Source organism: Cucurbita pepo, chromosome LG03, assembly GCF_002806865.2.
Source record: "Cucurbita pepo subsp. pepo cultivar mu-cu-16 chromosome LG03, ASM280686v2, whole genome shotgun sequence".
NCBI lineage: Eukaryota > Viridiplantae > Streptophyta > Magnoliopsida > Cucurbitales > Cucurbitaceae > Cucurbita > Cucurbita pepo.
The window spans coordinates 1,268,107-1,281,798 of record NC_036640.1 but is presented as its reverse complement, the minus strand read 5'-3'; the positions used below and the strand labels follow the sequence as shown (position 1 = coordinate 1,281,798).

The following is a 13,692-nucleotide window of genomic DNA, read 5'->3' as shown; positions in this document are numbered from 1 at the left end:
CTCTCTTCATCCAACGACACAAACCCATCCACCACGATCTTGTCGAATATTGATTCACATATACAAGTCACCGTAAAAATTAAAAAAACTATATATATCTTTCTACCTTATAAATTATTAAAGGACATTAATATTGGAACGTGACCATCTTTTGATAGTTAATGTTCAAATCTGCCAACAACTTTAAGGGACATTTGGAGCTTCCTTATTGGCCCACGTGTCACCATCATTTAATCTTTGAAACAGTGACATTTTACTTTTTTTTTTTTTTTTTTTTTTTTTTTTNTGTAGCTGTCTTTTTCCTTTTTGAAAATCTCTCATCGAAATTATATTGCGACATTGATATATCGATCTAGCCATGCTATTAAAATTTTCATATATATATATATATATATATATATATATATATATATATATATATATATATATATATATATATATNATATATATATATATATATATATATATATATATATATATATATATATATATATATATATATATATGTTTTAGTCTGTATTTTTAAATTTTGTAATATTTTATTATTGGGTAATTAAACTATAATAGTGAAAATTATTATTTTTTAATAAAATAAAATAATAACGTGACCCCTAAGACCAAGGAAGGTTAAGCTAGAGGAATCCACTAGAAAACTCAAAATAAATGCTTGAAAGATTTAAGATAAATTACCTATTTAATTCTTAAACTAATAAATCATTAAAAATTAAAAATTATTTAATATATTGAATTTTCAATTATGTGTTAATAGATCGTTGACCTATTTAATTGTTTCAAAAATCATACAATTTAAATTAAATCATTAATTTTTCACTAAAAAATCTCATTTAATTCATCTGTGTAAATCTCAATTTAAAAAAGAACAATTTTAATTATCTTAATAAAAAAAAAACAAAATAATATGTGGTGTCAAATTATCTAATTACTAATAAATAAGAAATAACTAAAACAAGGCCATGTATTATATATATAAATATCAGTTAAAAATAAAAATAAAATCAAATAATCGAATGATTAAGACCAATTAATTTAAAGAGGAAAAAAAAATTATTTGGAAAAATAGGAAGTCACCGATATAAGTTGGTTTTCAGCTAACAGAAACACGTCGACCTCAAATAAGAGAGTCGGAAACTTCTTCCATTAAATGGATTTGAACCGCCTTATTTTCCTTCCATTAAATCTTCGTCTCTTTCCCTTATCCTCCCCGTCCCTCTGCCGCCCCACCTTTAATTTCATTATCTCAGACCGCCGGGGCTCTACTCTCGCCGGAAGAATCGAAGGAGATGAATCAGATGATGCCGAATACTCGTATTTGAATCACTTCTTTTCTGTTATCCATTGTTGATCAATGCGCTAGGTTCGTGCGTCGAGGAACTTATGGATACGGGAATAGCAAGGGAGGAAGTCGGCCGAATAGCCAGTAGTCGGCGGAGTTGGGCGTCGGTTAGCGTAGGAGAAGTATGGCAGTCGCAGGCGGACGTGTTTACAAGAAGCGGAAGAATGGATGATGAGGAAGAGTTGCGATGGGCGGCGATAGAGCGGCTTCCGACGTACGATCGGATGAGGAAGGGAATGCTTCGGCAAGTTCTGGAGAATGGAAGCGTGGTTCATGAGGAAGTGGATGTGACGGCGTTGGGATTTCAGGAGAGGAAACGGCTGATGGAAAGCGTGGTGAAGGTTGTGGAAGAAGATAATGAGAAGTTTCTGAGACGGATCAGAGAGAGAAGCGATAGGTAAGAAGAATCCGAAACCCTAAAAAAAAAAAAAAAGGCAGAAACGGAAAACGCCATTATTGAAATTGAAACTGAAGCTGTGTGATTGCGTGATTTGCAGAGTGGGGATTGAAACACCCAAAATTGAAGTTCGTTTCCAGAATTTGTCAGTCGAAGGGGACGTTTACGTTGGAAGTAGAGCTCTGCCCACTCTGCTCAACGCTGCACTTAACACGCTCGAGGTATTTTTCCATTTTCATATTCGATTATTTTTTATTTTTATTCAAGAAACAACATTATAATAATTTATTTTGAACAAAAAAATCGATTAGTTCATATTTTTTTTGAAGCATAAAATTTATAAAATATAAATTTTAAGAGATAAATATATTGAAAATTAGCTAAAAAGTTAGGCACCACATTTATTTTAATTTTGAAAGTTATTATTAAATTATATTTAATGGAGAAGGCTACAGCCCGTTTTCAACACTTGGCACCTACTCCCTAGGCTTTTAAATGATTTAAAAGAAAAAATAAATATTATTCATTCAAAAAGTAAAAAATTTAAGTTTAAAAAAACTTTAATATTTAGGCCGAAATAAAAAATTTGAGACAAAATATTGGTACACTTTAAAAGATTATTATTTCTCACATATGTTTACGCGAGAAATTATTTTTAAAATAGTTAATTCTATTTTTATCTATACAAAAAGTCTAGTTAATTTATGAACTTGAAAAATAAATTAATGACGTAATTTTGAACATGAAAATTAGATAAAATAATATTAATGATAAATAATAAGGACCTAAAGGGTTGTTTTTAATCGGTTTATGGATTAAAATAAACATTTTAAAAATTATTTCCCATCATAAATAATTTCAGCTACGAAATTATTCTTTCGGAAATAAAAGAGGAGAGAGAAATCAATTATTAGTTTTTTCTTTTAAGGAATTAGCTATTAATCTTAAAGGACATGTGATAGAAGAAAGGGGCAATTATTTGTTTATCTTAATGTGGAGATAATTAATGAATTATTTTAGTGTCAATTTAAATAATTTTATTGTCTTTTGTTATTATTTTAAATGAATCAACCATTTAGCATACTCTTGAAATAAAGAATTTAGATCCACGTGTCCATATTTATTTTGCTAATTGTTTATTTTTATAATTATTTGTTATTTATTTATAATATTAGTTGAGTACTTCGTTATTAGGTATTCGGTATTGTTTCCATTGATTATTTTCGTACATATGAATAAAATTAAATCCTTTTTATTTATTGATTTTACTATTTATATTTAATGTTATGTATATCAAACTGTCACAGATTTAATTCCCATAATGACCAAATACCCAATTTTAAGTTTCTAGACATCTCACGTGCGATCCTTAATAGAACTATTGTCCCTTTGTTTCCTGTTTCCTTTTCCATATTATCATGGGGAAAAATTAGTGAAGAGCCGAAATTTGATTATTATTGAAGGCTGAATAATCTAATAAAACAAGGAATATTATTTAGATCTTTAAATCACAGAGAGAGTAAATTCTAATATATATATATATATATATATATATATATATATATATATATATATAATGAATTATAGTAAAAATGAGGGGAATTTTGAATTGTGATAAAAATAAATAAATATCATGTTCTAATTATTTTTTGCTTTGGATGTTATGAAAAACAGAGCTTGCTTGGGTTGATAGGGTTGGCTCCGCCCAAGAAGAGAAAAATTCATATACTTAGAGGTCTCAATGGAATAATCAAACCTTCAAGGTACTGATAATTTTTTTTTTCCTTGAGGTATTTAATAAAATAAAATTCTTATTATAATGAAGGTCAGAGGTTCAAGTATTTTTGTTGTATTAAAAAGGAAAAAAAGAAAAAAAGTCTTTTACTGTTCAAATTATTGTCACTATTTTTTTTAATCTGTCCTAAGAAACAGTTGCCTGTTTCCAAGGTTGTTTGGTAAATTGAATTTTGACATTAATTTCTCATTTGTAGGATGACATTACTTCTGGGTCCTCCAAGCTCTGGGAAAACTACGCTGTTGTTGGCACTCTCTGGGAAACTCGATCATAATTTGAAGGTTCTGAACTCAATACATTGGTGATTTTTTCATAATGTTGTTTTAATAAATCAAACCCACGATTTGTTTTAGCCCACGAAGTGTATATAAAATATTATCTAAAAAATCCAACATAAGCACGACCACGTCAAAATTTTTAAAACACATCTTCTAGGGAGAGGTTTCCATACCCTTACAAGGAATGTTTTGTTCTTCTCTCCAACCAATGTGGGATCTCACAGTCTATTCTTTTTGAGTCCCAGCGTCCTCGTTGGCATACAACCCGGTGTCTAGCTTAGATAACATTTGTAAGAATCCAGCTCACCGTTGACAGATATTGTTCTCTTTTAAAGGGGTGCAACACAGGACTTTCTAGTCGAAGATATATACCTAAATCAGTTAAATCATGCTACTTATGCTTATGATTACCCGTATGAATGTTTAAAGTTGTGTGGTAGATCAAGTTTTTAATTTCAAAACTGATTCAAACGTATGGTAAACAATCAATAAAACGATTGACAACAACCAATGATTTTTATGTTGTAAAGTATTTAAAGAAACTATGAGGAAGTTGAGAGACTCCACATTTAAAAGTTGAAGCAGAAAAGCAAAATAATGATACGCAAAATGTTAATAGGAAAGTGGAAAAGTGACATATTGCGGACATGAACTACATGAGTTTGTGCCTCAAAGAACCTGCGCCTATATCGGTCAACATGACCTTCATTGTGGAGAGATGACAGTGAGAGAGACATTAGATTTCTCTGGTCGTTGCTTGGGCGTTGGCACAAGATATCAACTTTTGACTGAGCTAACAAGAAGAGAGAAAGAAGCAGGCATTAAGCCAGACCCTGAGATTGATGCCTTCATGAAGGCCATCTCTGTTTCAGGCCAAAAAGCAAGTTTGGTTACAGATTATGTTCTCAAGGTTAGCAGTTTCAACAAGTCTTCATTTTTCTATTACATTTCTAGGCCATTTACTTTCACACTGTCCATATTTTGGGCTGACTTGCAAAGTAAATTTTGAACAGATACTTGGGTTGGAAGTTTGTGCTGATATTTTAGTGGGTGATGAAATGAGGAGGGGAATCTCTGGTGGCCAGAAGAAACGGGTTACTACAGGTTGAGAATATTCATTTTTCTTTGTTGTTTTTACAGTTTCGTGCAATAAGTTTAATTAAAAGTTTGGACAAAATGTGTGTAGGGGAGATGCTGGTTGGGCCAGCTAAGGCTTTGTTTATGGATGAAATATCAACAGGCTTAGACAGTTCCACCACATTTCAGATATGCAAGTCCATGAGGCAAATGGTTCATATAATGGATGTAACGATGGTCATATCTCTGCTACAACCAGCTCCTGAAACTTATAATCTATTTGATGATATCATTCTGCTTTCAGAAGGTCAAATCGTGTATCAAGGTCCGAGAGAAAAAGTGCTTGAATTCTTTGAATTTATGGGCTTTAGATGCCCAGAAAGGAAAGGAGTTGCTGATTTTTTACAAGAAGTGACATCAAAAGAGGACCAAGAACAATATTGGTATAAAAAAAACCAATCATATAGATTCATTTCTGTTCCTGATTTTTTGCAAGGATTCAAGTCTTTTAGCATTGGTCAACAGCTTGCCTCTGATCTTGATGTGCCTTATGACAAATCTAGAGCTCACCCAGCTGCATTAGTCATGGAGAAATATGGTTTATCTAAGTGGGAGCTATTCAGGGCGTGCTATTCAAGAGAGGTACTGCTAATGAAGAGAAATGCTTTTATCTATGTGTTCAAGACGGTCCAGATCACTATCATGTCCATCATTGCTATGACTGTGTTTCTGAGGACTGAAATGCAAGTGGGCACTGTAACTGGTGGAAGCAAGTTCCTTGGAGCCTTGTTTTTCAGCCTCATGAATATCATGTTTAATGGAATGGCAGAAATGGCTCTCACTCTTTTCAGGCTACCAGTGTTCTTTAAACAGAGGGATTTTTTGTTCTATCCTGCCTGGGCATTCAGTTTGCCTATTTGGCTCCTCAGAATTCCTCTATCTCTCGCAGAATCAGGGATATGGATTCTTCTAACTTATTACACAATTGGGTTTGCTCCTGCTCCTAGTAGGTATATATATTTCCTTTCCTTCTCATTTGTTAACAAAAACAAACTTTACTTACCTGGCCATTGAATCTCTAGGTTCTTCAAGCAATTTTTGGCCTTCTTTGCCACTCATCAAGCAGCTCTATCGCTATTTAGACTTATGGCTGCTATTGGAAGAGCGCTAGTTATTGCAAGTACTTTGGGCACCTTTGCTCTTTTAATAGTTTTCTTGCTTGGAGGTTTCATTATTGACAGAGGTAAGTGATTGTTCTTCTTTCTTGTGGCTAAACTTTAACTCTACAACATCTACTCTAGTGGATGAAAATATTTTGTTTGCCAAATTTTGGTTTTCCTTCTGTGCGCATAGAGAACATCGGGCCATGGATAATTTGGGGCTTTTACATTTCTCCCATGATGTATGGACAAAATGCCATTGTCATCAATGAGTTCCTAGATGAAAGATGGAGCAAGGTAAATCTTAGCTTGAAAAATACATTAAATTTAGTTATATGTTCCTTTTTCCATCATAATAACTCAAAAGCATACTTGCCTAATGCAGAAAAATACAGATAATAGAATTAATGAACCTACTGTTGGGAAAGTGCTCCTTGCAAGTAGGGGTTTCTTTAAGGAAGAAAGTTGGTACTGGATTTGCATTGCGGCACTTTTCGGCTTTAATCTTCTCTTCAACATTCTATTTACATTAGCTTTGACTTACTTGAATCGTAAATAATCTCAACCCTTCATTTATTTAAGAGTATAATTTGATTTGTCCGTTCAAATCATGACGATTATCATTGCTACGGTATTAATCCGTTTGAAACTATTTTCAGCGCTTGCCGATGCAAAGGCTCTCATTTGCATGGATGAAGACAAGAAGAACAGAAAAAATAATAGGTCCAATGCACAAGGTTTGATCTTTGACTTGTAGTTATATTTTCTTTAGTTAGAGCTTTGATATTGAAAGAGAAACCATAGGCATTAACTATGATTCATCAAATCTTCAGAAATAGTAGCTGATTTAGATCCATTGCAAAGGGGAGGAATGGTTTTGCCTTTCCAGCCACTTTCACTTGCATTCAACCATGTTAACTATTATGTGGATATGCCTACTGTAAGTTAACTCAAATTTGTAAGAGCCTGTTTGGATTCACTTAGAAAGTCCTTCCAAACAAGTTCCAAGTTTTTGTATGGATAATTTTACAAAGTGGCTGAAACTACTTGATCATTAAACTCAATGTCTTTCCATTTAGGAAATGAAGATGCACGCGATTGAGAAAGATCGTCTTCAACTGTTAGACGATGTCAGTGGAGCTTTTCGACCAGGGGTATTAACAGCTCTTGTGGGTGTTAGTGGTGCTGGGAAAACTACACTCATGGATGTACTAGCTGGAAGAAAGACCAGCGGTTATATTGAAGGAAGTATATGCATCTCTGGTTACCCAAAGAAGCAATCAACCTTTGCTCGAGTAAGTGGTTATTGTGAACAAACTGACATTCATTCGCCTCACGTTACGGTCTATGAGTCTCTCCTCTTTTCTGCTTGGCTCCGCCTTTCCTCCAATGTCGATACCGAAACAAGAAAGGTATGTTCTCCCACTAGAAACTCTTGCAGCTTTATGCTTCCAGTTGATGCAGAATGTGGTCCAACATATGACTAATCTTCATTGATGTAGATGTTTGTGGAAGAAGTTATGGAACTAATAGAACTAGATACATTGAGAAATGCTTTAGTGGGGCTTCCAGGAGTAGATGGTCTTTCAACTGAACAAAGGAAAAGATTGACAATAGCAGTGGAGTTGATTGCTAATCCATCAATCATCTTCATGGACGAACCAACTTCTGGTCTTGATGCTAGATCTGCTGCCATTGTTATGCGTACTGTGCGAAATACAGTTGATACTGGGCGAACCGTTGTATGCACAATTCATCAGCCAAGCATAGACATTTTTGAAGCTTTTGATGAGGTATTATTGAACAGACTCTAAATGATTGTTTGTCGCTACACCGTTTCTAATTCTCCAAGCTTTAATGCTTCATGTAGCTACTGCTCTTGAAACATGGTGGACAAATGATCTATGCCGGACCACTTGGTCAGCGATCTTGCAAACTCATTGAATATTTTGAGGTGAGCATATTTGTTTCGGTTCTTTTTCCATTTTCTACCCAAATGTTCAATTTGGTGGCTGTTTGATGACAGGCTATTCCAGGGATTCCAAAGATTGAAGATGGTCAGAATCCAGCTACATGGATGCTTGAGGTTACTGCTCCTCAAATTGAGGCTCAACTAAATATTAATCTTGCTGAGACTTTTGCTAAATCTCCAGCGTATCAGTATGTATGATTGTGCTTTAAGTTCACACAACATCTTGAATTTCTATCATTTTTTTTCTTAACACCAATTCTTGTTTCAGGAGGAACCAAGAACTTATACTGGAGCTTAGCACTCCAGCTCCAGGGTCCAAAGACCTAAACTTCCCAACCGAATACTCACAATCGTTTTTCTCTCAATGCAAAGCTTGTTTCTGGAAACAACATCGCTCGTATTGGCGACACCCTCAATACAATGCCATACGCTTCTTCATTACAATAGTTATTGGTATCTTATTTGGTCTAATTTTCTGGAACAAGGGACAAAAATTGTAAGGCTTCACTGACCTGTACTACTCTGTGTTCCTGTCACATTCTACTTTATTGATGCTTTTATGTTTTTTCAGAGCCAAAGAACAAGATGTGTTAAATGTTATGGGTGCTATATATTCTGCTGTCATCTTCCTTGGAGCTACCAATGCTTCATCTGTGCAGTCCGTGGTTGCTGTTGAAAGAACGGTTTTCTATCGAGAAAGAGCTGCCGGGATGTATTCTGCTTTGCCGTATGCATTTGCTCAGGTGATATTAAATCATCACTCGACCCAAAAGCTTAATCACGAATAAGTTAACTAAAGATTCAACCTTTTTCCTTTTTTTTTTTCCCTGCAGGTGGCAATTGAGACTGTTTATGTTTCTGTTCAATCTTTAATTTATTGTGTCATTATTTATAGTATGATTGGATTTGAATGGAAAGTGGGGAAGTTCTTGCTGTTCTGCTACTTGGTTCTTATGTGTTTTACATACTTCACACTGTATGGGATGATGGTTGTAGCCGTGACTCCAGGCCACCACATTGCAGCCGTGGTCATGTCCTTCTTTCTTGGCTTTTGGAATTTGTTCACTGGTTTTCTTATTCCTCGACCGGTACGCAACGTCCAATTTCGCTATCTCGAACTCGGATAGTTTTGAACTTGTGAAACTCATGGTTAAATCAACACTTTTGTAGGCAATCCCCATATGGTGGAGGTGGTATTACTGGGCTAATCCTGTGGCTTGGACAATTTATGGCATTGTAGCTTCTCAAGTTGGTGACAAAGATATTCCTGTTCAGATACCCGGATTTGGAAATGTAGGACTAAAGATGTTCCTTAAGCAAGGTTTCGGGTACGACCACGACTTCATCCCTGTCGTGGTTGTAGCACATGTCGTCTGGGTTCTCGTCTTCTTCTTTGTGTTTGCCTATGGAATCAAATTCTTCAACTTCCAGAAGAGATAGCCAATCCTGTCAGTGTCCTCTGCACTCTCATGTCAATTTTCTTACTTCATTACTTTCATACTATACCCTTTTGTACCATAGAAATCAATTACTTTAGAGCAATAAATGGGGAAACCAAATGGTAGTACCCTCTTTGCTTGCTCATCTTTGTGCCCTTCATAGTGACCAAATCAGAGTTTTTCTGCCACTCACTTTGGGGACGCTGGATTTTCTCGCTAAGTCGAATTACTTGACGAGACTCGGGAGGTAGACTATTTTGCTTTTGATTTGGGGAAAAACCTAGCTGCTGCCAGTGGGGTGGACAAAAACATTGACCCACAAACCTGTCTAGGAAGTGGGACGACTTCGATAAACACAAACTTTAAAGATTAAACTTATGTATTATGCATACGAGTTTAAGGGAATATCCAATATGGATTTGTTTAAGATGTTGATCGTGGGGAAGAAAAAGATAGTAGATTGATCAGACGAAACTCGTATTGTAATGATAAACTCATGTCTGTAGATTGATCAAACGAAATTCGTGTTGTAATAATAAACTCTGCGAGATCCATCTAACCCATGTATGATATCCAACTAGCTTGTAGTTGTAGCGTATGAATCCATATGAACGACCACGTACGTAATTTGAATACATGGAACAAAATTTAACACAATTTAACTAGCTCTTTCAAATAGTTTAAAACCAAAAATTTATTTATCATTATTATTTTTTGAAAATCCTCTGACTAGAAAATAAAAAATAAAAATCCTAATAAGGGATAATTTTATACCAGCTGCCTCAACTATACGCAATTCACCACGTCGTCTCGTTGTCAATCCGATGTCGCATTCCGATCACAATCCGGCGAAAACCAGAGTAGTCTGTTGCATTGGCGACGTCCATGGATACATCACCAAGCTTCGAAACTTATGGTTGAATCTCGAGTCCTCCATTGAGCCATCGGATTTCAATTCCGCCCTCATAATCTTCTTAGGCGATTATTGCGACAGGGGATCGAATAGCCGAGAAGTAATTGATTTCTTGATCAATTTACCCTCCAGATATCCAAGCCAGAAGCACGTTTTCCTCGCCGGAAATCACGATTTCGCGTTCGCCGCTTTCCTCGGAATTTTGCCTCCTCCGGCCGATGGATCGGCTTTTAAGGATACGTGGACGCAGTTCGAGGAGAACGAAAAGCGAGAAGGGTGGTTCAGAGGTAAGGGGTACGAGAATATGCATTTGCAAGGGAGGAGATGGGGTGGGAAAATTACGGTGAAAACCAATTTGGCGAAGGGGACTGAATATCAGGGTTCCATTTATGATGCTGGACCGACATTTGAGTCCTATGGTGTTCCTCATGGCTCTGCAGGTATTCTTCTCTTCTTCCTTTTCCTCTTACTACCTTGAATTCATTGCATTTTGAATTTTCCTTTTCATTCTTGATGAACAAAGCTTTGGATACTGAGGATTAGCTCTGGCTCTTAAACATTTTTAAACCCATACCTCTCTCGAATAGATATCATTTTATCCCCCATGGACCCTTCCTTGAACTGGATTTTGAGGTTTTGATCTATGCACAACAATGAATGCCCTGTTTTTTCTGGTAGGAACCGATAAGAAGTAAATTTAAACTGTGAAGAACAGGTAAGTTGCACTAAGATTGATATAATACCGGTACGTAGGGAGAGGTTTCTACACCCTTATAACGAATATTTCGTTCCCCTCCTACACCCTTATAACGAATGTTTCGTTCCCCTCTCCAACCGATGTGGGATCTCTCAAGCCATTCTCTTACTGGCCCAGTGTCTCTGTTGGCACTCTGCCCAATGTCTAGCTCTTATACCATTTATAACATTCAAAACCCACGGCTAGCCAATATTGTCTGCTTGGCCTGTTACATATCGCCCACTTTGCCCAATGTCTAGCTCTGATACCATTTATAACATTCAAAACCCACGGCTAGCCAATATTGTCTGCTTGGCCTGTTACATATCGCCGTCAACTTCACGGTTTTAAAACGTGTCTATTAGGGAGAGGTTCCCACACCCTTATAACGAGTGTTTCGTTCCCCTCTCCAACTGATGTGGGATCTCTCAATCCATCCTCTTACGGGCCTAGTGTCTAGCTATGATACCATTTGTAACGGTCCAAGCCCACCACTAGCAGATATAGTCCGCTTTGGCTTGTTATGTATTGTCGTTAACCTCAGGGTTTTAAAACACATCTTCTAAGCAGAGGTTTTCACACCCTTATAACAAATGTTTCATTCCCCTCCCCAACCGATGTAGAATGTCGCAAAGGCAATGAAGGAAGTGGGGGGCACTTCGACTAGCTACCGTTTCTTCATGTACTAACTTCCTGATTGAACTCCCATGCATAACAAAGACAACTTATGTGTTTAATTGCAGAGATTCTTGCAGGTTTCTGGTTATAATTTATACCTAAATACAGTAGATGCTAACTTTTTTGGTTTGTTCTTGTTTCATAAGTTGAGTATCCAACTAAACAATGTAACCATTCTTTCTCAGATTTGGTGGGGGCAGTGCCTGATGAACACAAGAAGTTCCTTTCCAATATGGCTTGGGTACATGAAGAGGCAAGTCTCCCACTCTCAAGTAAACCACATTCAAAACATATAACCAAAATGAATCTAATGATCTTAGTAATTGATTCCAGGATGATATCTGTTTGGAGACAGAGGAAGGCATCAAACACTATAAATTGATAGCCGTCCACGCCGGTTTAGAGCGAGGGAAAGATGTTGAAGAACAACTGAATTCCTTGAAAGCCAAAGACACCAAATCACCCAAGATAGAGTGTCTTAGTGGGAGGAAAAACGTTTGGGATATCCCAAATGTGAGTACTCAAAGTCACACACACCTCAGTTCATGCTGTTCTTTCAATGAATTTCAATGGCTTTGATCCTTAAAAACTCCCTGAAATCTGTGGCATCTGGATTGTTCCTTGCAGGCACTGTCTGAGAAGCCAACAATCGTTGTAAGTGGACACCATGGTAAGCTTCATATTGATGGCTTAAGACTCATCATTGATGAAGGAGGTGGGCTAAAAGATAACCCTGTAGCTGCCATTGTGCTCCCGTCGATGAAAATTGTGCGTGATATCGATAACACGAAACACTGATCGGTGTCGGGAAAGCGGGCGGGCGGGCTTAATATTCATACCCATGAAACGATATTTGTTATTCAAACGAGCGGGCGGGTAAGAATGTAATTGTATTTACTTTCCTATTTACTTAGAAAAATCATGTGGAAATTGAAAGGGTTATTTGGATTTATATTGGCACAGCATATTCCTTCTTTGTTCTTGATTTCCATTAAAGAAGATATGGACACTATAGTCCTCTTTCAATGTCTCTGTCTATGTTTTAGAAAAATCCTACTCAATAGCATTAATTTATTATGTATTTTTGTAAAAGGTTTAATGGTATTATTTAAAATTTTGAAAATTTAATAATATTTTCTAAACAAAATATAAAATTTAGCGATTATTTTTATTAATTTATTCTATTTGTAAATAAGCAATATGTTATGCCTTTTAAGTTTAGCCTTCCACAAATGACACCCACGTAGTCACGTGATCCATCACCTTTTTCCATGAGTTGTTTTCTTCGACAACACATTAAACATTTTTTTTTTATTTCCCTCTTTTTATCATCATTTTTTTTCCTCATAATAGCTTCTTAAATTTTGTACATATTTTACTTCAAAAAATAAGTTTCACTAAGATTTTTCATATTTTTACTCCATTTTGGTACTTTGGTCATTTTCTCGTGACTTATTTAATTTAAATATATTAAATTATATTAGATGGTAACAATATGATCTGATTTTAAATAATTTAAAATTGATGTATTTTTTTATCCGTAATTAATATAGTTTGATCGATTAACACTTCCAATTATCCTTATGAACATATTTAGAACAAAAACATAATAATTACATTATCAATTAATTAACATATTTTACATTATAGATTTGGTATAATATTAACTTATATATTATGCTATATATATCTACATATTTTAATTTGAACAATTAAATGGGGTTATAATCTGAAATAGACATTTATTATAATTTGTCCTTTTTTTTTTATGTAATTATGGATTTTTAATATCAAATCTGAAATTTAAAACTACTGAGAACAGTCTAAAATGGTACTTTCACCTTTTATTTATTTATTTATTTATTTATTTTTCAAGAAATAGATTTAGAACTT

General features: G+C 35.2%; 2 protein-coding genes across 2 annotated transcripts; both read left to right on the top strand.

The window, feature by feature from the left end:
* The first annotated feature begins 1,099 nt into the window (after window positions 1-1,099).
* On the top strand, window positions 1,100-10,042 carry LOC111790216 (pleiotropic drug resistance protein 2-like). Its single transcript, XM_023671064.1, has 20 exons — window positions 1,100-1,751; window positions 1,852-1,972; window positions 3,426-3,514; window positions 3,743-3,827; window positions 4,444-4,734; window positions 4,838-4,928; window positions 5,011-5,911; window positions 5,984-6,144; window positions 6,255-6,358; window positions 6,447-6,612; window positions 6,721-6,798; window positions 6,895-7,001; window positions 7,141-7,473; window positions 7,564-7,854; window positions 7,932-8,015; window positions 8,088-8,221; window positions 8,302-8,529; window positions 8,605-8,776; window positions 8,867-9,121; window positions 9,204-10,042. The coding sequence occupies exons 1-20, from the start codon at window positions 1,396-1,398 to the stop codon at window positions 9,471-9,473; spliced, it is 4,317 nt and encodes a 1,438-aa protein (XP_023526832.1). The 5' UTR covers window positions 1,100-1,395; the 3' UTR covers window positions 9,474-10,042.
* Window positions 10,043-10,156: 114 nt separating this feature from the next.
* LOC111790218 lies at window positions 10,157-12,826 on the top strand. Its single transcript, XM_023671067.1, has 4 exons — window positions 10,157-10,825; window positions 11,985-12,052; window positions 12,133-12,312; window positions 12,427-12,826. The coding sequence occupies exons 1-4, from the start codon at window positions 10,297-10,299 to the stop codon at window positions 12,595-12,597; spliced, it is 948 nt and encodes a 315-aa protein (XP_023526835.1). The 5' UTR covers window positions 10,157-10,296; the 3' UTR covers window positions 12,598-12,826.
* Window positions 12,827-13,692: the final 866 nt, after the last annotated feature.